The 25,857-nt window shown below is 47.0% G+C and overlaps 1 protein-coding gene across 3 annotated transcripts in view; it reads left to right on the top strand.

Annotated features, from left to right (window-relative positions):
- arhgdig (Rho GDP dissociation inhibitor (GDI) gamma) overlaps window positions 1-25,857 on the top strand; it is a 150,560-nt gene that overhangs the window by 83,003 nt on the left and 41,700 nt on the right. For all 3 annotated transcript variants that reach the window (XM_086000848.1, XM_086000846.1, XM_086000847.1), the window contains exon 2: window positions 9,123-9,299. In XM_086000848.1, the coding sequence (XP_085856974.1) occupies window positions 9,128-9,299 (172 nt within the window). In that variant the 5' untranslated portion in view covers window positions 9,123-9,127. The remainder of the gene's footprint in view (window positions 1-9,122; window positions 9,300-25,857) is intronic.

Below are 25,857 nucleotides of genomic sequence, written 5' to 3'. Positions count from 1 at the left end.
GGTTCCTCGACATATTGTTCCAGAAAACCATCCCATAAACATTCTAAGAATTCCTCCTCCACAGTATTTTTACTAATTTGATTAGCCCAATCTATATGTAAATTAAAGTCACTCATGATGACTGCTGTGCCCTTACTGCATGCTTCTCTAATTTCCCTTTTAATGCCATCCCCAACCTCCGTATTATTGTTTGGAGGTCTATATACCACTCCCACTAACGTTTTCTGCCCCTTGATATTTCTCAGTTCTACCCATACAGATTCCGCATCATCAGAGTTAATATCCTTCCTTTCAATTGTGTTAATCCCCTCTTTAACCAGCAATGCTACCCCACCTCCCTTTCTTTTTTGCCTATCCTTCCTAAATATTGAATACCCCTGGATGTTGAGTTCCCAGCCTTGGCCACCCTGGAGCCATGTTTCTGTAATCCCAATCAAATCATATTTGTTTACCTCTCTTTGCGCAGCTAATTCATCCACCTTGTTCCGAATGCCCCTTGCATTAAGACACAAAGCCTTCAGGCTTGTTTTTCTAATGCTCTCAGACCTATTCGAATTATTATTTACTGTGACCATGTTTGATTTAAACCATTGAGTTCTTTGCCTTCTAATTTTGTTTTTCTCCTTCCTGTCTTTTGCTTTTTTCCTTGTTTCCCTTTCCTCTGTCTCTCTGCACAGGTTCCCAACCCCCTGCCACTTTAGTTTAAACCCTTCCCAACAGCACTAGCAAACACTCCCCCTAGGACATCGGTCCCGGTCCTGATCAGGTGCAAACCGTTCCGTTTGTACTGGTCCCACCTCCCCCAGAACCGGGTCCAAGGAATTTGAATCCCTCCCCCTTGTACCATTCCTCTAGCCACGTATTCATTTGAAATATCCTCCTATTTCTGCTCTGACTAGCACGTGGTACTGGTAGCAATCCTGAGATTACTACCTTTGAGGTCCTATTTTGTAATTTACCTCCTAACTCCCTATATTCTGCTTTTAGGACCTCATCCCGTTTTTTACCTATATCGTTGGTGCCTATGTGCACCATGACAACTGGCTGTTCACCCTCCCCCTCCAAAATGTTCTGCAGCCGCTCCGAGACGTCCTTGACCCTTGCACCAGGGAGGCAACACACCATCCTGGAGTCTCGATTGCGGCCGCAAAAACGCCTATCTATTCCCCTTACAATTGAGTCCCCTATCACTATAGCTCTTCCACTCTTTTTCCTCCCAGCCTGTGCAGCAGAGCCACCCATGGTGCCAGGAAGTTGGCTGCTGCTGATGAGTCATCTCCCCCAACAGTATTCAAAGTGGTATATCTGTTTGAGAGGGGGATGGCCACAAGGGATTCCTGCACTACCTGCCTGCGCCTCTTACTCTGCCTGCTGGTCACCCATTCCCTTCCTGCCTGTACACCCTTTACCTGTGATGTGACCAACTCGCTAAATGTGATATTCACGACGTCCTCAGCATCGCGAATGCTCCAAAATGAACCCATCCGCAGCTCCAGTGCCGCAATGCGGTCTGTCAGTAGCTGCAGCTGGACATACTTCCTGCACACATGGTCGTCAGGGACGCAGGAAGCGTCCCTGATTTCCCACATAGAGCAGGAGGAGCATACTACGGGGCTGGGCTGTCCTGCCATGACTTACCCTTTAATTAATTAATTAAAATTAAATGAATCCCACCAATTTCACTTCAATTAAATGATATACTCAAAGGCCCTTGCTTAATAGTAGTCCCCGCTACAGAACAGAGACCTTAGAAACCACAAAATTTAAGTTTAGAAAAATTTAGAAAGAAAATACTCACCAACCAATCACTTACCTGCTACTTGGTGACGTCACACTTCGATTACTTTTTGCTTCCCTCTCCCGGAACCTGGATTGGTAAGCTGCCTCTGGTGCTCCCTCGCAGGTCCACCGCCTCTCCGCTCTCTCGGGGCTCTGGGCCTCGCTGCTCGCTGCCTCGGGGCTGCTCCTTAAATACTGCCGCCGCCTCTGGCCCTCGCTGGTCCGCCGCCTCTCCGCTCTCTCGGGGCTCTGAGCCTCACTGCTCGCTGCCTCGGGGCTGCTCCTTAAATACTGCCGCCGCCTCTGGCCCTCGCAGGTCCGCCGCCTCTCCGCTCTCTCGGGGCTCTGGGCCTTGCTGCTCACCGCCTCGGGGCTGCTCCTTAAATACTGCCGCCGCCTCTGGTGCTCCCTCGCAGGTCCGCTGCCTCTCTGCTCTCTCGGGGCTCTGGGCCTCGCTCTGTACTGTGGTTTAATAGCAGCTTCTGAGTCTGCATTGTCAGATTGTCATTGACAAAGAAGTTGACTGGTTTGAATGTTCTTTAAAGCAGATTGCAGGGATTGATGAAGGATGTAATAAGGGCCTAGAAATTGTGTTGCGTAACACACGTTTTATAGGTGTTCACGCAGCCTTCTAAGTCCCCAAAATGGCGGGCAGGAAGCATGCGCCCACCATATTGGGTAAGGACATGCATGAGGTGTCCTTTACCCATGCCTGAAGCAGCCATTAGACTCATTTCTTATGCAAATAAAGGGACTAACGCCTGCTTGAGGACCCCACTGCATAACTGACTGCAGTCGAAAAGCAACCCTACAGATCGCCTGCAAAAAAGCTACTTGCCTGTAAACCACCCTCCCGATTACTGGCACTCCCAGGCCCTTGGCCACAAGATTCCACGCCCTGGTCCCGACCTCCGATCTTCCCTACCCCGGTCCCGAGTTCCCTGACCTCCGATCTCCCTTCCCCCCCCCCCCCCCCCGCCCCCACCCCTCTCCCTGAGATTACAGGTCCTGTCCCCGACCTCCGCTCTCCCTTCCCCCGCACTGAGATCCCTGACCCCGAGGCTCACAATCCCCCCCGCCGCTCCCCCCCCAACCCCGAGGCCATCTCTTACCTGTATGCTGCCAGCGGCTCGATCTTCCTGCACTTACCTGCCTGGGGCTCCTCCCGCGGCGCCATTTGTACAGGTATTAGGTCAGAGCCTCCTTGGACCTCACCATTTGAGCACAAAAATAGCACTTCCGCATTTCGAGGTGAAGGGATGTTAACGCAGTGAGATTCTGTGTACGTTTTTGAGGGCTGGGAAATGAACAAGTCACTGAAATCACTGATCCATTAGCTAATCCATTGTACATCTTGCTGCAAGGCGTTGATGTCTTTCTTTGTCTGATGAAGACTGCTGCTGTGCCTCCTCCAAATGCCGCCCTCTCTGTAATGTGAGATTGTGCCGTATGCAGCACACTGTTTGTGGGGCATATTGTAAGGAGCCCCCCAGACCTGCCTAGACACCAGAACCTCTGCTTCAGCATCCCTGTGGTGTGATCAATAATCATCCCGGTTGTCCCCTGGCTTTGATTATATACCTGTGTTGTTCAGATGTGGTGTGGTTGCAGAGGGATATCATGAACCACATGTGTACGGTTATCCCTTGTCCCCCAGCAGCTGTCCTGCCACATTCCTGGGAGTCTTCAGTATTAGTCGAATTTCACAGGATAAATACCATCCAAAACCTGAATGTAATATGTAACAATTTACAAATCCAACCAGTAAGAAAACTAATGCTTGACAAAGCCAGCTCCCAGGCTTTAATAAGTTATATAGTAGAGAAGTAATTATTAGTTGACTGTACAGAATTCTTTGTTCCTATAAAATATTAATGTATCCCTTCGAAAGCAACAACATTTCTCTCAGCAGAAGTATCACTGTTAAACTGTCGAAACAAACACTTTTAAGATCAAGCCAGTATGATAGGATATGCTGTTACTTCATGCTAATCAGCATGCATTTCATGGGCTTCAGGCTCTTTTTCTTACTCAGGTAACTTCTTAATCCATAAATTTGCAACCTGAATCTCTTGTCCCCTCCATCACATTGCACAGCACTGCATTAAATGTATCCTAAAACTAAACTAAAATGAAATAAGACTCTTTTCTGATAGACTACATTTGTCCAGACATATAGGCTGGAATTTTCCGTACCTGGGCAGGTTGGGTGCAGGCGGTTGCCGTGGTGGGTCGCGACCTCGTTTCTGATTCCATGCTGTTCCTCAGAGCGATTTTGCGTTAATGGGGCCTATTAAGGCTGCCCTGTGCATTACCTGGCCCAATTAAATGATGCAGGGCTGATGACGTCAGCAATGACGCATTTTCAGCCGGGATATTTAAAGGAGCTGGCACGGGCTCGACGGGCCGAATGGCTTCCTTCTGTGCTGTGATCATTCTATGATTCTTTGATTCTATGATTCCATGGCCACATTGCATTTGAAGGTTCATCTAGGCATGTGCAGGCAGCACACTGCACAATTGGACTGCGACAAAGTGTCAAACATGATTGCACTGAGACAGAGGGCTACATCCAGGTTCTCTGATTACTCCTTGCACATACTTGTGGAGGGGGTGAGAGCACACACGGAGGTCCTCTTCCCTTCTAATGGATGGAAGAGACCTCCCCAGGAGACCAAAAGAGCCTGGCTCCAAATAGCAGAGGAGGTAAACAGCGGGGATGTTGTTAGGAGGACCTGGTGCAGTGCTGGAAACGATTCAGTGATCTCATTAGATCAGGAAAGGTGCATACAAAGCCACACTCAACTTCATCCTGCTGTGCCTCTCATCACATCCCCATCACTCTGCCTTCCCAACCCTGCTGCTGCCCATCCTTACTCACACCAACTCACCTTGCACGTCCACCCATCCCTCTCTACATTATCACTTCTCCATCTCACTAGCTACCCCTCACACTCACCCTCGCCCTCAGCCTAATGCAATCATACCAACTAACAACACACAAAGAGGCCACTTGGCTTTGACACCCCACTCCATCATAGTCACCCTCTAAAGATGTAACCCATCCATTCCTTTCACTCATTCCATCACTCTCACTCAACCTTCTCTTTACCTCCTTACAGGAAAAGAGAGCCCACAATAAGAGGGAGAGGGAGAGAACCGGAGCTGGCCCTCCATCATTGGCCAGCTTAATAGCAGCAGAGGAGGTTGCCTTGGAAGTCTCTGGAGTCGCCGAGCAGCTGGAGGTGGGAGTCGGAGAGAGGACATCTCAGCAACCTAGTGACAGAATTACATATCATGCAGCCACATGGCATACAGCAATCACTCATATGGGGACTGATGTCAGCAGCCATTGAATGGTCATCATGTGCATAATGGTATCTGTATCCATTCTTCATATGACATATCTAACTCATCTCTTTACTCTCCCACAGGTCCATCAAGACCCCTCCCCCACTGTTCAGGAGGAAGAGGAAGTCGACTCCTCAGAGGAGGCTCCAGCCTCTGAGGGCACACCATCACTAGACATAAGTGCACCCAGCACCAATGCAGATACGCACAACTTGGTGGGTCCCACGCGAGATAGAGTAGTGTTGTCACCTGGTGTCTCACAACTCACAAGTGAGCAAGGGCAGATGGTGGAGACAGGGACAGCAGTGAAGACTCCTCGCTGGAGGGTGCAGGACGCTCCCAGTTCTGCTCAGCTGCATGCAGGTGCTGAGCATCGGGGGCCATCCAGAAAGAGGGTGATCCTGGAGGTGCAGCAAGAAGTGCAGGAGGCTCTGACAGGGTTTGCGAGCGCGATGTCTGCAAATGTGCAGAGAATGGAGGAGTCCATCTCCAACATGAGCACCACCATGTCGCAGGCGATGGCGACTGTCGGCTCTTCCATGGATAGGATGGCCACCTGCATGGAGCAGCTAATGCACCACTCACAGGAGCACATGCTATCTATGGAGAATAGATGGTAGAGGCTCATAGACCTCCTGCCTAGGAGGGATGTCAATGTAGATGTGGGTCCTCAAGGCCCCACTGCTGTGCAGCAAGGTGCTCTCCAGCTCCTTGCTAGCAGGGAAGTTCGGGTGGCCCGTGAGAGGGATGATGGTGAGAGGGAACATGGAAGTAGGGGCTCCTCTCAAAGCGCTCACACTTCTCCCCCATTGCCACCCCCTCAGTCAGAGCCCCAGATGCCTCCTTGGATCGCGATGGCCGAGTCTGCCCCTGCACCATCGCAGGAGGAGCAGACTTTGGCGGGACCATCAGAGGCTCCAAAACCCAGAGGATGTCCGCCAAGAGTGTCTAAGCAGTCGCAGCAGGGAAGTGAACAGTTTGCCTCTACCTCTGCTGAAGCCACAGGGGTAGCACCTCATAGAAGCATGCATAAAGAGAAAGATGAAACACAAGTAGATTCACAAGGGTAGCCAGTTGGGTGTTTTGTTAAATGATTCTGTTAAGTTCCCGTTACTGTAATGTCACATGTAAAAATCTTTATTTTCACCACTTTCTGGTCATGGACAAATTTTTCTGCACCTTTGGTAGTGGCTTAGTGAGTTGGAGTGAATGGTGAGACATAACAGTAACCAACCCACCCCCCCCCCCCACCTCAATGGTGGTCAGTGTGAAAGGAATGGCTTGGTCATTGTAGGGATGCTTTATGGTGTTGCTGTGGGGTGGTGCCAACCTGGCGCAGCAAGTGGCAGCCATATGGGTGTTCAGCGTAATGTTAAGTCAATCTGGCCATGATGAGGCCTCCCAGCAGCAATGTGCTCGGGTGCTGGTGGGATCTGGACCGCAGCTTCTTCCTGCTCCTCCTCCTCTTCCTCTGAAGAGGCTGTGCACTCAGTGCCTTGCTCCTCATGCAGCGCTAATCCTCTCTGTTGTACTATGTTGTGCAGGACGCAGCAAACCACAGTGATTCTGGAGACCCTAGCTGGTGCGTACTGAAGGGCTCCTCCAGGTCTGTTAAGGCATCTGAAGCGTATTTTGAGCATGCCTATTGTCTGCTCTATGACACATCTGGTGGAAATTTGGCTTTCATTATATCTCTCCTCGGCTTCAGTATTTGGCCGCCTCAAGGATGCCATGAGGTACGTCTTCAGTGGATAACCCTTGACTCCAAGCAGCCAGCCGGAAAGATTGTTTGGAGGTGCAAAGAGCTGAGGGAGGGTGGACTGGCACAGGATGAAAGAGTCATGGCAGCTGCCAGGGAATTTGGCGCACACATGCATGATGATCTTCCTATGGTTGCAGACAAACTACACATTGAGGGAGTGGAAGCCCTTGTGGTTGACCACCACTCCTGGGTGATGATGGGGTGCCCTGATGGCCACATGCCTGCAGTCGATGATGCCCTGCACCCGTTGGAAACTAGCCAGAGCGGCAAAGCCGAGCGCCCGCTCAGTAACACTGGCTTCATTAGTGGCAAAATTGATATAATTGCCTGACTTGTCAAACATGGCATCGGTGACCTGTGTGATGCATCTGTGGGCAGCCGACTGCGAGATGCTGCAACTGTCTGTGATAGCTTGAGCCTCCTTTGGCACTGCTGCTCAGTCATGTTGAGGAAGCTCATCCTCTGCATGTATACCCTGTGTTGGGGGTATCGCCTCTGGCGGGTGCAGCCCTGCGCTGATACAGTATCAGGTGATTGAGGAGAAAGTTAGTGGTGGTGTTGTTGGTGCTGCTGGTGTGCCTGGTGCTGCTGTTGTTGGGGCTGATCGTGGTCAAATTCTGAGGACCAAGTTGAGACAGTATAGACGGCACCCATGCTGATGGAATAGATGGCAGATCAAGTAGAGATGACAGACGCGATCAAGTAGAGATGACAGACGCAATCTGTCAGTGAGGTGATAGGTTCCACTAATGAGGTGACACTGGATGGCGACGTTGCTGGAAACACTTGTCGCCTGTAGAAAGCTAAATCTGTGTTGACAATGTAGTCAGCAACAGCTTCTGCCTGAGGAAAGTGATCAGCTCTCAGGTGGGAGTTTTTATTGTACTTTTCATGCTGTGCACTAATAAGCTGGATCAATGGCCACTCAACTTCCACCTTAGGTTCACAGACGTGGTTCACGGGCTGCGTGATTCCCATGGTCATCCAGGGAAATTTGAAAGGTAGAGTGAAAAAGGCCTGACAAGCACCTAATAATGATTTAAATTAGCGCGTCCGCCTCTGCCGTTCGGGTCGCTGCCGTGCCGACAAACATGCCCGAGGGAAAGGCGTGTGGGGGCGGGATGACGGTGGGTTCCCAACCCACTGCAAGATTTTTCGAATTTCCCACCCGACCCATCTCCAATCGCGCCCACACGGACCCCAAAAAATTCCAACCGTAGTTACACTGCTGCCAAGTTGCATTTTGATGATTGCAGGCACTCTGTAGCGTGGGAACACCAGAAGAAACAGAAACATTGTTGCAGACAGGTGATTTTATTGAGAAGATATATATTACATGTTAACTCATGCCCTACACTTGCCCGCTCCTGTTCGTTGCCATGTGTCACCGGTGGCTCTGGCACTCAGCGCGATCATTAACATCACGTCAAGGCTGACATCTGCCCGTGGCGACACAGCAACACTTCCTAAAACCCAGTCGTTAAAATAGCAGCGGGCGGGACTGGGCAATGATTGGGGCAGTAAGTAATTCAGTGCTATTTTAAACCTCCAACACCCCCTAGCTCATCAGACGCGGGAGATTTTGTGATCATTTGAGGCATTGAACCTCTGTGCAATAGAACTGTTTTGCCATTTTACAGCACTGAAGCAGAATTAATTTGCCAGACTTCACTTTTTTATCCCTTTAAGTTGGAGATCTCCACTGTCATGTGGTGGTGTATGATATTTCCAACCTGGAACTGATGAAGTTCTTGAATTAGCACAAACCTGAATGCCCGTGGGGGTTAAAATACCCTCAACCCTTTGCACACAATTGGTATTCACATTATATGTAATTAGAATTTTCGATTCCATACATCAAGAGCTATATTCAAAACCAACTACAGGAAACTCTTTTTTATCCGGCACCGACGGGACCGGCGTGGTGCCGGTTGATCAAAAAGTCCGGATTACAGAGAGGTATACTTACCAAGGTACGAGAGCCTAGGAAACGGCCACAGGTGCAGGAGCCCTGGTTACACGGCACTTGTGCAGGAGTCCCGGTTTCACGGCCACAGATCCAGGAGTCCCTGTTGCACGGCCACAGGTGTAGGAACCCCGGTTACACGGCCACTAATATATAGTAAAACTTACCTGAATCTATTACTGAATTTTGCCAGTTAAGAGAGATTTCCTGTATTGCAGTGAAAGGTAACTAACACAATAAATCTGTGTACTTGTTCTTTCTCAGATATTATGGCAGACAAGGATCCAGAGGTGTATCCTGTAGAAGAGAATGCCTTAGTTGACTCAAACTACAAAGCCCCAGCACAGAAGACACTCAAAGAAATTCAGGAGATGGACAATAATGATGAGAGTTTGAAGAAATACAAACAGGCTCTTCTTGGCTCTGTGCCTAAGGATGTAGGTTAGTATTAGTTGATATTTATATACTAAGTTATGTAACAGTTGAAGGAATGGTAGTCCTATTTCCTGCCTACAAACAGCCTTGAAGTAATGATTTAAATCCTTTTCAAATCTTTAATTCATAATTTCTTTAAATACTAAATGTACTATTATGCAAATAGCATGTTAGAATAGCTTGTCTTCCATGCATTAGCAAAAGTGATGTGAGGCCTGTGTCCATGGCAAATTAAGGAAACAGGCTCAGATTTTACATTCATTAAAAAGCTAAAACCACTCAATCACAAATGTGCATTATACTCTGATCTCAAAAAAATTCAGTTCATAAAAAAAGAGCCAATTGCACACCTGTCTCTCTTCTGTGCTACCCTACTTCTTCAGGAGGCCTCACTTGTTCTCTGATTTCTATCATGGCCTCAACCTTTCATTTTGCTCCCCTCCCAGAGCTCCCATTGTTCACGTAGTGGTTCTTATGTATTGGGCCAGATTTTCCTGAAAAAATAGTGGTGTCTGAATGCTGTATGGTGCTATTAATACGCAAATGTCAATTTTTTTTTCTTACTTTTCCTTTCTATCAATTTTTATCTCCCTCTCGTAATCTGATCTTTCTTTCCTGCTCTTTGGGCTAGATTTATCCAACCTCGGCTGGTCCGGGGCGGGCAACATCCGTGGTGTGTGGGGACTCCGCATCTGTCTCGATCCTGGCCTCCAACAAGATTTTTCATTGATTGGGCTTGTTAAGCCCGCCCGGTGAGGTTCCTGGCCAATTAATAGGAAGCGTCATCAGCTGGTTTCCTTAAAGGGGCCATGGCCAAATAGAATTTGACAGTTCTGCTGTTAGTGTTCTGCAGCATTGATGTGTTGCAAACACTGACAAGCACTGCACACAGGCTCTCTCATGATACCCTCCATATGCTTATGGAGGGAGTCACAGCATGCAGGGAGGTTCTCTTCGCTTCCAATGGGCAGAAGACACCTCCCCGGGAGATAGAAACATAGAAGATAGGAGCAGGAGTAGGCCATTCAGCCCCTCGAGCCTGCTCCGCCATTCAATGAGATCACGGCTGATCATCCAAACTCAGTACCCTGTCCCTGCCTTCTCCCCGTATCCCTTGATCCCTTTAGCCTTAAGAAATATATCTAACTCCTTCTTGAATATATTTAATGAATTGGCCTCAACTGCCCTCTGTGGTAGAGAATTCCACAGGTTCACCACTCTCTGGGTGAAGAAATTCCTCCTCATCCCTGTCCTAAATGGCTTACCCCTTATCCTTAGACTGTGACCCCTGGTTCTGGATTCCCCCGCCATCGGGAACATCCTTCCTGCATCTAGTCTGTCTAGTCCTGTTAGAATTTTATAAGTTTCAATGAGATCCCCTCTCATTCTTCTAAACTCCAGCGAGTATAAGCCCAATCGACCCAATCTCTCCTCATACGTCATTCCTGCCATCCCAGGTATCAGTCTAGTGAATCTTCGCTGCACTCCCTCCATGGCAAGAACATCCTTCCTCAGATAAGGCGAACAAAACGGCACACAATACTCAAGGTGTGGTCTCAACAAGGCCCTGTACAACTGCAGCAAGACATCCTTGCTCCTATACTTGAATCCTCTCGCTACGAAGGCCAACATACCATTTGCCTTCTTAACCGCCTGCTGCACCTGCATGCTTACCTTCAGCGACTGGTGCACAAGGACACCCAGGTCTCGTTGCACTTCCCCTTCTCCTTATCTATTGCCGTTCAGATAATCTGCCTTCCTGTTTTTGCCACCAAAGTGGATAACCTCGCATTTATCCACATTATACTGCATCTGCCATGCACCTGCCCAATCACCCAACCTGTCCAAATCAAACTGGAGTTTCTCGGCATCCTCCTCACAGCACACATGCCCACCCAGCTTTGTGTCGTCTGCAAACTTGGAGATATTGCATCTAGTTCCCTCGTCTAGATCATTAATATATATTGTGAAAAGCTGGGGTCCTAGGACCGATCCCTGCGGTACCCCACTAGTCACTGCCTGCCACTTGGAAAAAGACCCGTTTATTCCAACTCTTTGCTTCCTGTCTGCCAACCAGTTCTCTATCCAAGTCAGTACCTTGCACCCAATCCCATATGCCTTAACTTTACATGCTAATCTCTTATGCGGGTCCTTATCGAAAGCCTTCTGAAAGTACAAATACACCACATCCACTGGTTCTCCCTTATCTATTCTACCAGTTACATCCTCAAAAAATTCCAGTAGATTATTCAAGCACGATTTACCTTTTGTAAATCCATGTTGACTTTGTCTGATCCAGTCACTGCTTTCCAAGTGCTCTGCTATTACATCTTTTATAATGGACTCTAGCATTTTCCCCACTACCGATGTCAGGCTTAACGGTCTATAATTCCCCGTTTTCTCTCTACCACCTTTTTTGAATAGTGGGGTAACATTAGTTACCCTCCAATCCATGGGAAGTGTTCCAGAATCTATAGAATTTTGGAAGATGACCAGCAATGCATCTACTATTTCTAGGGCCACTTCCTTAATTACCCTAGGATGTAGATTATCATGCCCTGGGTATTTATCGGCCTTCAATCCCGTCAATTTCCCTAACACCATTTCCCTACAAATACTGATTTCATTCAGTTCCTCCCTCTCATTAGACCCTATGTTCTCTGACATCTCTGGGAGGTTATTTGTGTCCTCCTTTGTGAAGACAGAACCAAAGTATGTATTTAATTGGCCTGTCATTTCTTTGTTCCCCATTATAAATTCCCCTGATTCTGACTGCAAGGGACCTATGCTTGACTTCACCAATCTTTTTCTCTTCACATATCTATAGAAGCTTTTACAGTCAGTTTTTATGTTCCCTGCAAGCTTACTCTCATACCCTATTTTCCCCCTCTTAATTAATCCCTTTGTCCTCCTTTGCTGAATCCTAAACTGCTCCCAATCCTCAGGTTTACTGCTTTTTCTGGCCAATTTATATGTCCTCTCCTTGGATCTTATGCTATCCCTAATTTCCCTTGTTAGCCACAGTTGAGTCACCTTTTTGTTTTATTTTTATGCCAAACAGGGATGAACAAATTCTGTAGTTCATCCATGCAATCTTTAAATGTTTGCCATTTCCTCTCCACCGTCAACCCTTTGAGTAACATTCCCCAATCAATCCTACCCAACTCGCACCTCATACCATCGTGGTTTCCTTTATTTAAATTCAGGACCCTAGTCTCTGAGTCAACTACTTCACTCTCCATCTTAATGAAGAGTTCTATCATATTATGATCGCTTCGCCCCAAGGGGCCTCGCACAACAAGATTGCTAATTATTCCTTGCTCATTACATAATACTCAGTCTAAGATGGCCTGATCCCTAGTTGGTTCCTCGACATATTGGTCCAGGAAACCATCCCGTATACACTCCAGGAATTCCTCCTCCACAGTATTGTTACTAATTTGGTTAGCCCAATCTATATGTAAATTAAAGTCACCCATGATAACTGCTGTGCCCTTATTGCACGTGTCTCTAATTTCCCGTTTAATGCCATCCCCAACCTCCGCATTAGTGCTTGGGGGTCTGTATAAAACTCCCACTAACGTTTTCTGGCCCTTGGCATTTCTCAGCTCTACCCATACAGATTCCACATCATCAGAGCTAATATCCTTCCTTACAATTGTTTTAATCTCCTCTTTAACCAGCAATGCTACCCCACCTCCTTTTCCTTTTTGCCTGTCTTTCCTGAATATTGAATACCCCTGGATGTTGAGTTCCCAGCCTTGGCCACCCTGGAGCCATGTTTCCGTAATCCCAATCAACGCAACCTGGTTGCACATTGCACAGGAGGATACAAGCAGGGATGTCGTCAGGAGTCCCTGGCTGCAGTGGCGCGAACCTTTCAATGATCTCAGAAGATCACGAAACATTACTGCCATGCCGCACTCAACCTCATCCTGTTGTGCCACTCATCACATCCCCATCACTCTGCCTTCCCTACCCTACTCCTGCACATCCTTACTCACACCAACTTACCTTGCACTTCCACCCATCCCTCTCTATCTACATTATCACTTCCCCATTTCACTAGCCACCCCTCACACTCACCCTCATCCTAGTGCAAGCATACCAACTAACAACACACAAGGGTAGGCACTTGGATGGTTTAGCCAACGTTCATGTGAAGTTTCTGGTAATGTGCTGTCAAACATTGAAATTTTGCGTTCTTGGGCAGATTTGTGTGCACATTTGAAAGTGTCTTAGTGAGTTGCAGTGAATGGTGAGACATAACGGTACCCCCCCCCCCCCAATGGTGATGAGTGTGAAAGGAATGGCTTGGACATTGTAGGGATGCTTTATGGTGCTGGTGTGGGGTGGTGCCAACCTGGTGCATCATGTGGCAACCAGGGTGTACAGTGTTAAGTGAAGCAAATCTGGACAGGGTGAGGCCATCCCTGACCTCCTGGGCAGCAGTGTGCATGGGTGATGATGCCTTGTGTCCAGAGCAGTATCAGTTGATTATGGAGAAGATTGGTGTTGGGTGTTGGTGCTGGGTGTTGGTGCTGCTGGTGTGCCCGTGCTGCTGGTATTGGGGCTGATTGTGTTGGGATTCTGAGGACCAAGGTGAGATTTTTTCAAGGGCACTGATGCTGATAGAATAGATGGCAGGCGAGGTTGAGATGACAGAAGTAATCTGTCAATGGTGAGAGAGGTTGTTCCAAGGAAGTGCAAAAAGCTCAAAAGTGGGTTCCAAATCATTAATGCTCCAGCTTCTGAGAGTAGAAAGTGACCAGCTGTAAAATAGTAGCTTTTAAACCACTTTTGCAGCTGTCACCTATTCAAAGTAATGGAGAGTTGTTCAGGACCTGACATACTTACCTGGCGTGATCCCCAAGTGACAGGAAGCTGATGGAAAACTTGGGAAAATACTTTGTGCCTGCTAAACTGGTGAGTAAATTGGTTTAAACACCCTCTCAACTAGCACAATTGAATGACCTGCCGCTTAGTGCCGTGTCTGCAAAGCGTAGGCAGAACCAGCACTAGGGAAACTCACAAGGAGGTGGGTTTAGAGCAGGATACCGCCCTGCTGCCAATCTTTTTGATTTTGACAGCAGACCCGCCTCTGAACCCGCCCTCTGAGCGCCGGCAAAATTCAGCCCTTTATTTCTCTTTCTGTATCTGATTTGAATTTACGAAGTAGCTGACAATAACATCTTACATCCCAAGATTTCACATACCTGTTTACAGTAAGAGTGATGACCTTCATACATGCCTGGCCTGGAACCGCTGATTAATCGATGGCAGTCCTGTCAAATTTCAGTGCATCTATTTGCTTCACTGATGTTATGTTATATTATAAGATGCACCTGCAATTTCTATATAATGAAATTTATGGCTTTATGGGACCTTTAAAATGATTATGTATTTAAAGGCCAATGTGTTATAGATCCAATTTAATCAGAGAGTGAGTTTACTACAGAGTCCTATGAGAGAATATATTGTACCTAAAATGTTATATTCAAATTCAATTATAAAATATAGCCAAGGAATTTCACTAAGCAATTTAAATCTTGGGAGCCATAAAAAAGCTTAGTGTGAACAGTTATCTGCTGTACAATATGTCGACCAAGGGCACTTTCAACATTGAAGAAGTGCTGATTACACTTCCTCACTCCAATTTGGTTATTCAGTTTATAAACTACTGAGGAAAAGGAAACAATCCCTGGGGGCGATCTTCACCGAATAGTTTAAGCGCTAAAAAGGTGGAGGTGGCCAAGATGGTGTCTTAAGCTGAAAGGCTGGTTTAGCCTGCATTTAGCATAAGACGCCATCTTGGTAAAGGAGTTGAAACTAGATCGAGGAAAGGCCACCTGGAGGCTTGTGAAACAGCTGATTGCCAGTTAAAATGCCTGCTAATGCTCATTAAAGAGGCTGCACTGCATTTTGGTGGCTAACATTTCAACTAACAGCGACCAGCTGTTTGGTAGCAAACACGGCATTGATGTAGAGTTCAAGCCCTACTTAAAGGGACACTCACCATTTCATGATCATTGCTGCTGGAGCTTTGAAGAGGACATCTCAAGCATATCGAGAGGCTTTCTGGGACACTTTGTCAAGACTTCACCAACATTCGAGCAACATTAATTCAGAAATTCTCTGAGGACTTCACCTAAAAAGAGTAGTGCTGCGCCATTCTACCTTATTGGTCACCTGAATGGAGACACCAGGAGAAAAGGAGTGCCTGTTCATGGGGTCCGCCTTGGTCTGGACGAGGAATGGGAGGAGGACCTGAAGCCAAGCAAAGCAGCACCAGCTGCTGCAGAAGAGAGGGACAGGAGGGCGATGTGTCATCCTTCCCCCTCCCCCTTGCAGGTACAGAACATCCCTCCTCCTCCGGACCTCCTCCAGCAGGTCCTCCATTGCCGCACCCGTGAACCTATACGCCCTCTCACTCAGTCCCTGAGCCATCCTGAAACCTGCCGCTGTGTGTCAGCCAGCACACTCCACACTTTCAGTGGAAGTGGATGTAAGGAGCCCACATATGCTGCTCCATGAAAATTGCATCTAATTAGCACTTGAGTGCTAAACCTGCAGCTTTCTGGTTAGCGCCTGCAGGCACGTTCAAATCATGATAATCATCAATTAGCCCGAAAATTGCATGCTAAATCCAAACTTTCAAACAGGCGTCTCTTATTAGCAGAGCATCATTTAGTGCCTGTTTTCACCCTTTGGTCAAAATAACCCCCCTTGACTTCAGAAAGGAGAAATCTGAACTGTCAGGGGGTTACTTTGGTGGAAGGGTGAAAACAGGCGCTAAGTGGGTGCTGTGCTAATAAGACATGCCTGTTTGAAAGTCTGGTTTTAGTACGCAGTTTTGGGCCTAGTTGCTGTTTACCGTAATTTGAACTTGCCTGGAGGTGCTAAACCAGAAACCTGCAGGTTTACCACTCAAGCACTGATTAGATGCAATTTTCATGGAGCAGCATATGTGGGCCCCACTCACTCACTTCCACTGAAGGTATGGAGTGCTCTGGCTGACACACAGTGGCACGTTCCAGGATGGCTCACGGACCGAGGGAGAGGGCGCACAGGTTCTCGGACACAGCACTGGAGATCCTGGTGGAGGAGGTCCAGAGGAGGAGGGATGTCCTGTACCCGTAGGGGGGAAGGAGTCCACCTCGCCCTCCTATCCCTCTCTCCTGCAGCAGCTGGTGCTGCTCTGCCTGGCCTCATCTCCTCCTCCAATTCCTCCTGCAGACCAAGGGGACCCCTAGCAAGATGCCCATGATCAAGCACTCCCTTTCTCCTGGTGACTCCTATAAGGTGTCCAATAAGAGAGAGTAGCCCAGCACCTACACTTTTTAGGTGAAATCCTTGGAGAATTTCTGGAATAAATGTTGATAGAGTGCTGGTGAAGTCTTGACAAAGTGACCCAGAGAGTCTCCTGATGTGTTTCAAAAGTCCTCTTCAAACCTCCAGCAGCAAATGAACAGTAAAAAGTGAAAATGCCTTTACATAGTGCTCGAAATCCTCAGCAACGACTTGTTTACTCCTATTCAGCAGATCGCTGTTAGGAGAGGGCGTTAGGTCAAGCGCTATCCACCAAAATGCCGTGCAGCCTCTTCAATCAGCACTAGCAGGCAATTTAAGTGGCAACCAGCCCCTTAATGATCCTCCGGGCAGCCATTCCTAGCGCTGGCTTCAACTCCTTTACCAAGATGGCGTCTTGCGTTAAATGCAGGCTGAACCGCCGTTTCAGCTCAAGACCCCACCTTGGTCAGCTCCGAGACTCTTTAGTGCCTAAAGGAGCTGGCAAATATTGCCCCCTCAGTCTCCTGTCAGTAACCTTACTCAATTTAGTGTTAATATATAGTGATTAAAAGAAAGATAATATCTTATGTGTGAACACTGGCTTTGTAAGGTTTGTTTAATTGTTTCTTATTTGCTGACAAAACCCTCCTGCAGTGACGTGATGTGTAATATCAGGTTCAGTTGTGACTGCCTGCTTGTTCTGATACCTTGCTCTTCCCATTGTATAAGTCTCTAAGTTACCTGCAGTTTGAATCTCTGTAAAATTCAACTTTTCAGCTTTGTTTTCGCATGTCTGTTTGCAAAATACTAATAAGTACTTCATGCAGATCACTTATGAAGGGATGAGAGAGACTGGGTCAGAGATTCTGTGCAGCAATTAGGACTGGACTCCAACAGTACCCACGATAACAGCAATCCCACACACAACTTGAATATGTGTAGTTACTACTATTCTGAATGATCAAGTATTGCTTGCCATATTAGGTATTCTGCGGCGAGTGTCTCACCTCCTGACTCCCCAAAGCCTTTCCACCATCTGCAAGGCACAAGTAAGGAGTGTGATTGAATATTCTTCACTTACCTGGATGAGTGTAGCTCCAACAACACTCAAGAAGTTCAACACCATCCAGGACAAAGCAGCCTATTTGATTGGCACCCCATCCACCACCTTAAGCATTCACTCCCTGCACCACTGGCGTACCATGGATGCAGTGTGTTCCATCGACAAGATGCACTGCAGCAACTCGCCAAGGCTTCTTCGGCAGCACCTCCCAAACCCGCGACCTCTTCCACCTAGACGGATAAGGGCGGCAGGCGCATGGGGACACCACCACCTCCCAGTTCCCCTCCAAGTTACACACCATCCCGACTAGGAAGTATATCGCTGATCCTTCATCGGCGCTGGGTCAAAATCCTGGAACTCCCTACCTAACAGCACTGTGGGAGTACCTTCACCACACGGACTGTAGCGGTTCAAGAAGGCGGCTCACCACCACCTTCTCGAGGGCAATTAGGGATGGGCAATAAATGCTGGCCTTGCCAGCGATGCCCACATCCCATGAACGAATAAAAAGAAAGTTAGGACTAGCACAGTAATTTGAGGAATCTATGTTATTTGTCATGGCTGTTCGCTACAAAAGTTCCACATGGAACAGTTGCCAGTGGAGGAAATGGAAATGTATTTCTTAAACTGGATTGGGGCCTGTATTACGCATTGTATGTATATGAGGGGGCCTATTGAGAAATATTCAATAATGAATGGAGCACATACAAGTGTATTTTTACATCTCTTGCTGTGCCAAGTCTAAATAATGACTATTCAATGTGGTGATCACAATATGAGACTAAGCAATTAAGCCATATCACAGCTGGAAGGATACCAGACCGAGGAAGATAGTTTTGTAAACTTGCTGTGAATGTTGTCGTATCCCCAGTTGCTCCATTAAATTTGGCGGAATTATTAATTCCTATTTAGAACATTAGTGCTATAGGTTGTCAGGATGTGAAAATGTAATTTGAGATTTAATGATCTGACACTGATTTCTCCTCTAAGGATCCTCTGAACAAATCTACTTTAAGATTATAATTATACCCATTGTCAACACTGTGATGAAAATTCTATATTCTGACTCTACAGCCCCTTTAACAAACAGAAGCCAAATTAACTTGTTAGTTTGGCTTCCATTGCCCAATAAGTATGCAGTGATTTTTTTTGTTGCTTTTGATATATTAGAAGCCCACCCCAAATGTAAGTGTCGACCAAAATTTCCCACCAAGGTCATCAGTCAGTATTGCTGCCTACTGCACCACATGTAAATACGGGTGGGCATGGCAAATATTCTTCTGTCACTTTCCCCAACCCAACCTCTCAGACAACCATCACTATTTAAGTAGCAATATAAGGTGCATCCCTGCAATGGACACTGCATGGAGGGGGCCATTTTAGATGTTCTGACTGAAGCTTCCAGAGACTTTGCCTACACTGTGATTTTGGTAAGCAGCTTGGTCCTTGGTCTGGTCATTTCCTGAAAACTTCTCCTGACAGGAGTACTTGCAAAAATAAATTTGTGGATTAAGGAAATGGATTTTCCAATGGGAGACCCTCTAGCACAATGCTGTGAAGAGGGTGAGAATATAGAAGAGTGTAAATTGAAGTACGGCATCACAGAAAAGATTTAACATTTATCTCCAACATGTTGATATACACTTCACAGGATGTACAGGTCTAGGAGGTCGTATTTACATTTCTCTGCCTGTCAGTGCCTCAGACGGCTGCACTTCCCCATAAGGCTATTGTCAAGCTGTCAAGTGTGCCAGTGCAGCCTTTGGTCGCTTGAGGAAGAGAGTGTTTGAAGACCAGGACCTCAAACCCGCCACTAAGCTCATGGTCTACAGAGCAGCAGTGATACCCGCCCTGCTGTATGCCTCAGAGACATGGACCACGTACAGCAGGCACCTCAAAGCACTGGAGAGTTACCACCAACGCTGCCTCCGCAAGATCACACTTGAAATTCATTTGCCACTTGCATGCCAATTCTGCAAGTTTGTTAATATCACCTTGTATTTTGTTGCCATATTCCTCAGTTTTAACTTTACCTCCCAATTTGGCATCATCTGCAAATTTTGAAATTGTACTTCCGATTCCCAAGTCCAATCATTTATGTAAATGGTGAGCAACAGTGGTCACTGTGGAACACCACATCCCACCTTCTGCCAGTCTGAGTAACAACTTTAAACCCCTACTCTCTGTTTTCTGTTTTGTAGCCAGTTTGTTATCCATTCTGCTACTTGTCCCGACTCCACATGCTCTGGCCTTAGTCATGAGTCTACTATGCGGTACCTTATCGAAGGCTTTTTGCAAGTCCATGTATATTACATCCACTGTATTATCTTTGTCTACTCTTTCTGATACTTTTTCAAATAATTCAATAAGGTTGATCAAGCATGACTTTCCCTTTTGAAATCTAGTTGGAAAGTTCTTTATTATATTTTCAGTTTCTAGATGTTTGGGTAAAGATTCCTAACACTGACATTAAGCTAACTGGTCTATAGTTCCCTGGATTTGTTCTATCTCCCTTTTAAGAATAACATTCGCTGTCTGCCAGTCCTCTGGCACTATTCCCTTTTATATTGATTTGTGCCTCTGCTATCTCTTCCATAGCTTCTTCGAGATATGAGGATGCGGATAAATCCAGGGGTTTTATCCTCCAAAGTTTTTCAAGTTTATCAACTATCTCCCCTCTATCTATCTTAAATCTCTTGATATCCTTTTTGATATCTTCTTCTAATGTCGTGTCCACCTTATTAGTCGTCCTGGTAAAAACTGAGGCAAAGTAACTATTCAATATTTCTGTCATTTTACTGTTATTACCTGTGAGTTTATCTTGTGTACCCCTTAATGGCTCTATCCCTATCTTAATTTTCCTTTTGTTATTTATGTGTCTATAGAATAGTTTACTACTTTTTTTATTATTTAATAATTTAATTTTGTCGTTTCTCTTTGCCTTCCAAACTGTTTTTAGGCTTGTTTCCTAATCTCTCTGTATTCCTTTTTAATCCTCTTCTGCATTGGCTACGTACTTAGTCTATGCCGTTTTCTTTAGATTTAATGTTATCCTTCTCACTTTATTCATTCATGGTGTCTCATTATTGGCTAGTCTGTTCTTGTTTTTTTTAGCAGAACATTAGTATAGTAACCCCACCCCCTTCTTCCTTCCCTATCCTTTCTAAATTATGTTATATCCTGAAATATTTAACTGCCAAACCTATTCTTCCTGCAGTCATGTTTCAGTTATCCATACTATATCTGGTTGCTCTCTACAAATTATTGCCTCCAGTTCCCCCATTTTCTTTTGGAGGCTATGTACATTGCTGTACAGGCAATTTCATTTGTTTTTATGAATCATTACTCTCGCTTTATTTTTAACAGTTATTTTATAATTATGTTTTATAGCTTTATCTGATCCCTGATCGTTTATGTTATCCATATTTGGAAATTGATGGGATTGAGGGCCGATAAATCCCCAGGGCCTGATAATCTACATCCTAGGGTACTTAAGGAAGCCCTAGAAATAGTAGATGCATTGCTGGTCATCTTCCAAAATTCGATAGACTCTGGAACAGTACCCATGGATTGGTGGGTAGCTAATGTTACCCCACTATTCAGAAAGGGTGGTAGAGAGAAAACGGGGGATTACAGACCAGTAAGCCTGACATCGGTAGTGGGGAAAATGCTAGAGTCCATTATAAAGGATGTAATAGCAGAGCACTTGGAAAAAAGTGACCGGATCGGACAAAGTCAACATGGATTTACAAAAGGTAAATCATGCTTGACTAATCTACTGGAATTTTTTGAGGATGTAACTGGTAAAATAGATAAGGAAGAACCAGTGGATGTGGTGTATTTGGATTTTCAAAAGGCTTTCAATAAGGTCCCGCATAAGAGATTAGCATGTAAAATTAAGGCACATGGGATTGGGGGCAAGGTATTGACTTGGATAGAGAACTGGTTGGCAGACAGAAAGCAAAGAGTTGGAATAAACGGCTCTTTATCCGAGTGGCAGGCAGTGACTAGTGTGGTACTGCAGGGATCGGTCCCTGGACCCCAGCTATTCACAATATATATTAATGATCTGGACGAGGGAACTAGATGTAATATCTCCAAGTTTGCAGACGACACAAAGCTGGGTGGGCATGTGTGCTGTGAGGAGGATGCCGAGAAACTCCAGTTTGATTTGGACAGGTTGGGTGATTGGGCAGAAGCATGGCAGATGCAATATAATGTGGATAAATGCGAGGTTATCCACTTTGGTGTCAAAAACAGGAAGGCAGATTATTATCTGAATGGCAATAGATTGGGAGAAGGGGAAGTGCAACGAGACCTGGGCGTCCTTGTGCACCAGTCGTTGAAAGTAAGCATGCAGGTGCAGCAGGCGGTTAAGAAGGCAAATGGTATGTTGGCCTTCGTAGCGAGAGGGTTTGAGTACAGGAACAAGGATGTCTTGCAGTTGTACAGGGCCTTGGTGAGACCACATCTTGAGTATTGTGTGCAGTTTTGGTCGCCTTATCTGAGGAAGGAGTGCAGCGAAGATTCATCAGGCTGATACCTGGGATGGCAGGAATGACGTATGAGGAGAGATTGGGTCGATTGGGCATGTACTCGCTGGAGTTTAGAAGAATGAGAGGGGATCTCATCGAAACTTATAAAATTCTAACAGCACTAGACAGACTAGATGCTGGAAGGATGTTCCCGATGGTCGGGGAGTCCAGAACCAAGGGTCACAGTCCAAGGATAAGGGGTAAGCCATTTAGGACAGAGATGAGGAGGATTTTCTTCACCCAGAGAGTGGTGAACCTGTGGAATTCTCTGCCAAAGAAGGCAGTAGAGGCCAATTCATTAAATATATTCAAGATGGAGTTAGATATATTTCTTAAGGCTAAAGGGATCAAGGGATATGGAGAGAAGGCAGGAACAGGGGACTGAATTTGGATGATCAGCCATGATCGCATTGAATGGCGGAGCAGGCTCGAGGGGCCGAATGGCCTACTCCTGCTCCTATCTTCTATGTTTCTATATTCCTTTCCTTGGTCTGACCTTTACTCTTATCTCATTTCTTTTATCTTCAGGCGACTGTTGTTTCTCCCAGCTACTTCCCCCCCCTCATCTTATTAGTTTAAAGTCTTATCTGCAGCCCTATTTATCCTTTCTGCTAGGACCCTTGTCCCATTCATGTTCAGGTGGGCAGTGGTACAGCTCCTTCCTGTCCCAATACTGGTGCCAGTGACCCATGAAATGGAACCCCTCCTTCCCACACCAGTCTTTCAGCCACGCATTCAACTTCCTGATCTGTCTATCCCTATGTCAAGTAGCAGGTGGCTTGGGTAATAATCCTGAGAGGACTACCCTCAAGATCCTGCTTTTTAATTTAGCACCTAGATCCAAGGAACTCCTTTCTGTTCTTTCCTATGTCGTTTGGTCCCAACATGGACCATGACAACTGGTTCTTCATTCTCCCTTTCTAATTTCCTCTCCAGCCGCTTCAAGATATCCTTTGCCCTAGCACCAGGTACGCAACACACCCTTCGGGACTCTCGATTGTGACTACAATGAATCAGAGAATCTGGGGATCCTCCTTGTGGTTGCTTCCCTGCCCTGCCCCCCTGATATAGATTGTTTCTGAGTTATTGCCCTTTTCAGCTGTTCCATTTAGCAAAACATGTGTCTCTTTAATCAAACTGAATTGAATTTCATTGCACCCAGCAGTGATAAACCTATGACTACCAGTTTAACTGCTGTTATCCTGCTGCTGTCTAATTAATTAGGCCTTGCTAAGGAAACTTGACTAGATTATTGGTAGTCACATAGGCAGAAAGAAGTGCTGCTTCACTGTAACCTGCTAATGGAAGGATGTTCTAGCCCTTATCTTCTAAATTCTGTAACTGGAGGGATTAAAACTGAATTGCTGCTTTTCCTCTCCTTAGCCTTCCCACTTCTGAATTCAGTGACTCATGCTAGGAGTGTGTATCAAATCATTAAAACTCAAATTAAATCTTTACACAATGTCAGCCAATAGCACTAATGCTTTAAATGAGAATTACGGGCTGGATTTTGTGGGAGGGTTGGTCAGCGGGCGCGATCGGTGGCGGGTGGGGTGGGAAAGTGTTTCTTTCCCCCAACGGGTCAGGACGACGCTGCGAACCCACCGCCACTTGCCTTTCCCTGATGTCGGGTCTGTCAGCACTGAGAAGACCCGACACACAGCGGCAGGTTCACAGCGGGGGTTGGTTAGAGCCACTTAAGAATGAATTTCAGCTCACCTTCTGCATTTGACAACTCACCCACAGGGTCCACGCTGGTTGTGGATCATGTCTGTCAAGCTGAGGTGGGACATCAGCGGTCATTGAATCAGCTGTTGAGTTGACAGCTTCAAGTGTACAGTAAAAGCTCCCACCTTACAGAGATATCTTCCCTCGGCCACAAACTCTTCCTCACTGCATTTCCACAGCAGATTCACCATGCTGCAAGTCTATACACAAGTCTCCATCCAGTCTGATCTCATTACCTCTCTCACCATTGACTGATTGCTCCTGTTATCGCTACTTCACCAGCCATCTATTTCATCAGCATGGATGCCCTTTATACTCTCTCACCTTGGTTTTCAGAATCCCACCACGACCAGCCCCAATACCAGCAGCACCAGGCACACCACCAGCACCAACAACCACACCAACCTTCATCGCAATCAACAGGGCATCAGCACCCGACCGCATTGCTGCCTGGGAGGCCAGGGATGGCCTCACCATGGCCAGATTTATTTCACTTGCCGCTGTACACCCTGGCTGCCACATGATGTGCCAGGTTGGCACCACCCCACACTAACACCATAAAGCATCCCTACAATGCCCAAGCCATTCCTTTCACACTCATCACCATTGTGGGGGGTACCGTTATGTCTCACCATTCACTGCAACTCACTAAGCCACTTCCAAAGATGCACACAAATCTGTCCAAGAAAGCAAAGTGTTGAAAATAAAGGTTTCAATATTTGACACCACATTAACAGAAACTTTACATGAACATTACATAAAACACCCAAATTTGCTACCCTTGTGTGTTGTTAGTTGGTATGATTGCACGAGGATGAGTGTGAGGGGTGGCTAGTGAGATGGGGAAGTAATAATGTAGATAGAAAGGGATGGGTGGAGGTGCAAGGTAAGTTGGTGTGAGTAAGGATGTGCAGGAGTAGGGTAGGGAAGGCAGATGTGATGAGAGGCAGGATGAGCTTGAGTGTGGCTTTGTATTAACATTTCGTGATCTACTGAGATCATTGAAACGTTTGCGGCACTGCAGCCTGGTCCTTCTGACCACATCCCTGATTGTGACGGCTGCAATGTGCAACCAGGCTGCGTTGGTCTCCTGGGGAGGTCTCTTCTGCCCATGGGAAGGGAAGAGGACCTCCCTGCGTGCAGTGACTCCCTCCCTAAGCATATGGAGGGAGTCATGGGAGAGCCTGGGTGCAGCCCGGTGCCTTTGTGTAGTGCTTGTCAGCACTTGCAGCATCTCAATGCTGTAGAACACTGACAGTACAAATGTCAAAATGAAGTTGTCCATGGTGCCTTTAAGGAAACCGGCTGATGACTTGTCATCAAATGACATCACCAGACCCGCTTCCTCTAATTGGCCGGCAAACGTGCTGGGCGGGCTTAACAAACCCAATCAAGGGAAATTCATTTCAGAGGCCGGGATGGAGACAACACAGGGGTCGGGACCCGCCACCGACGTTGCTTGCCACGGACCCGCCACCGAGGTTGCCCGCCACGGACCCGCCACCGAGGTTGCCCGCCAAAGACCCGCCACCGAGGTTGCCCACCACGGACCCGCCACCGACGTTGCCCGCCACGGACCCGCCACTGACGTTGCCCACCACGGACCCGCCACTGACGTTGCCCACCACGGACCCGCCACCGAGGTTGCCCACACGGACCCGCCACCGATGTTGCCCGCCACGGATCCGCTGAAGTCAGCAAAATCACGGACTCAGTGGGCAGGATTTTCATTCAGGAGTTGGGTTGGAGGCGGGACTACAACTTTTGGCACTAATCCCTTCCCGCCTCGGGTAGACGGGTCCCAGTGCGGGGCGGGTACCCGTCTCCTTTGAAACTGGCATGGAGGCGGGTTTGGGTGCGGGATAGGGTCGGGACCCCTGATTTCGGGATTATAACCCCCCGCACGCCTCCAATCCCGACTCCACGGCCCAATGAAAATCCTGCCCAG

The sequence above is a fragment of the Somniosus microcephalus genome, chromosome 11, assembly GCF_052327205.1.
Source record: "Somniosus microcephalus isolate GS21.2 chromosome 11, FLI_Smic_1.0, whole genome shotgun sequence".
In the NCBI taxonomy this organism is placed as follows: Eukaryota; Metazoa; Chordata; class Chondrichthyes; order Squaliformes; family Somniosidae; genus Somniosus; species Somniosus microcephalus.
Note: the sequence above shows the minus strand (reverse complement) of the source record. Positions and strands in the feature narration are given on the sequence as shown.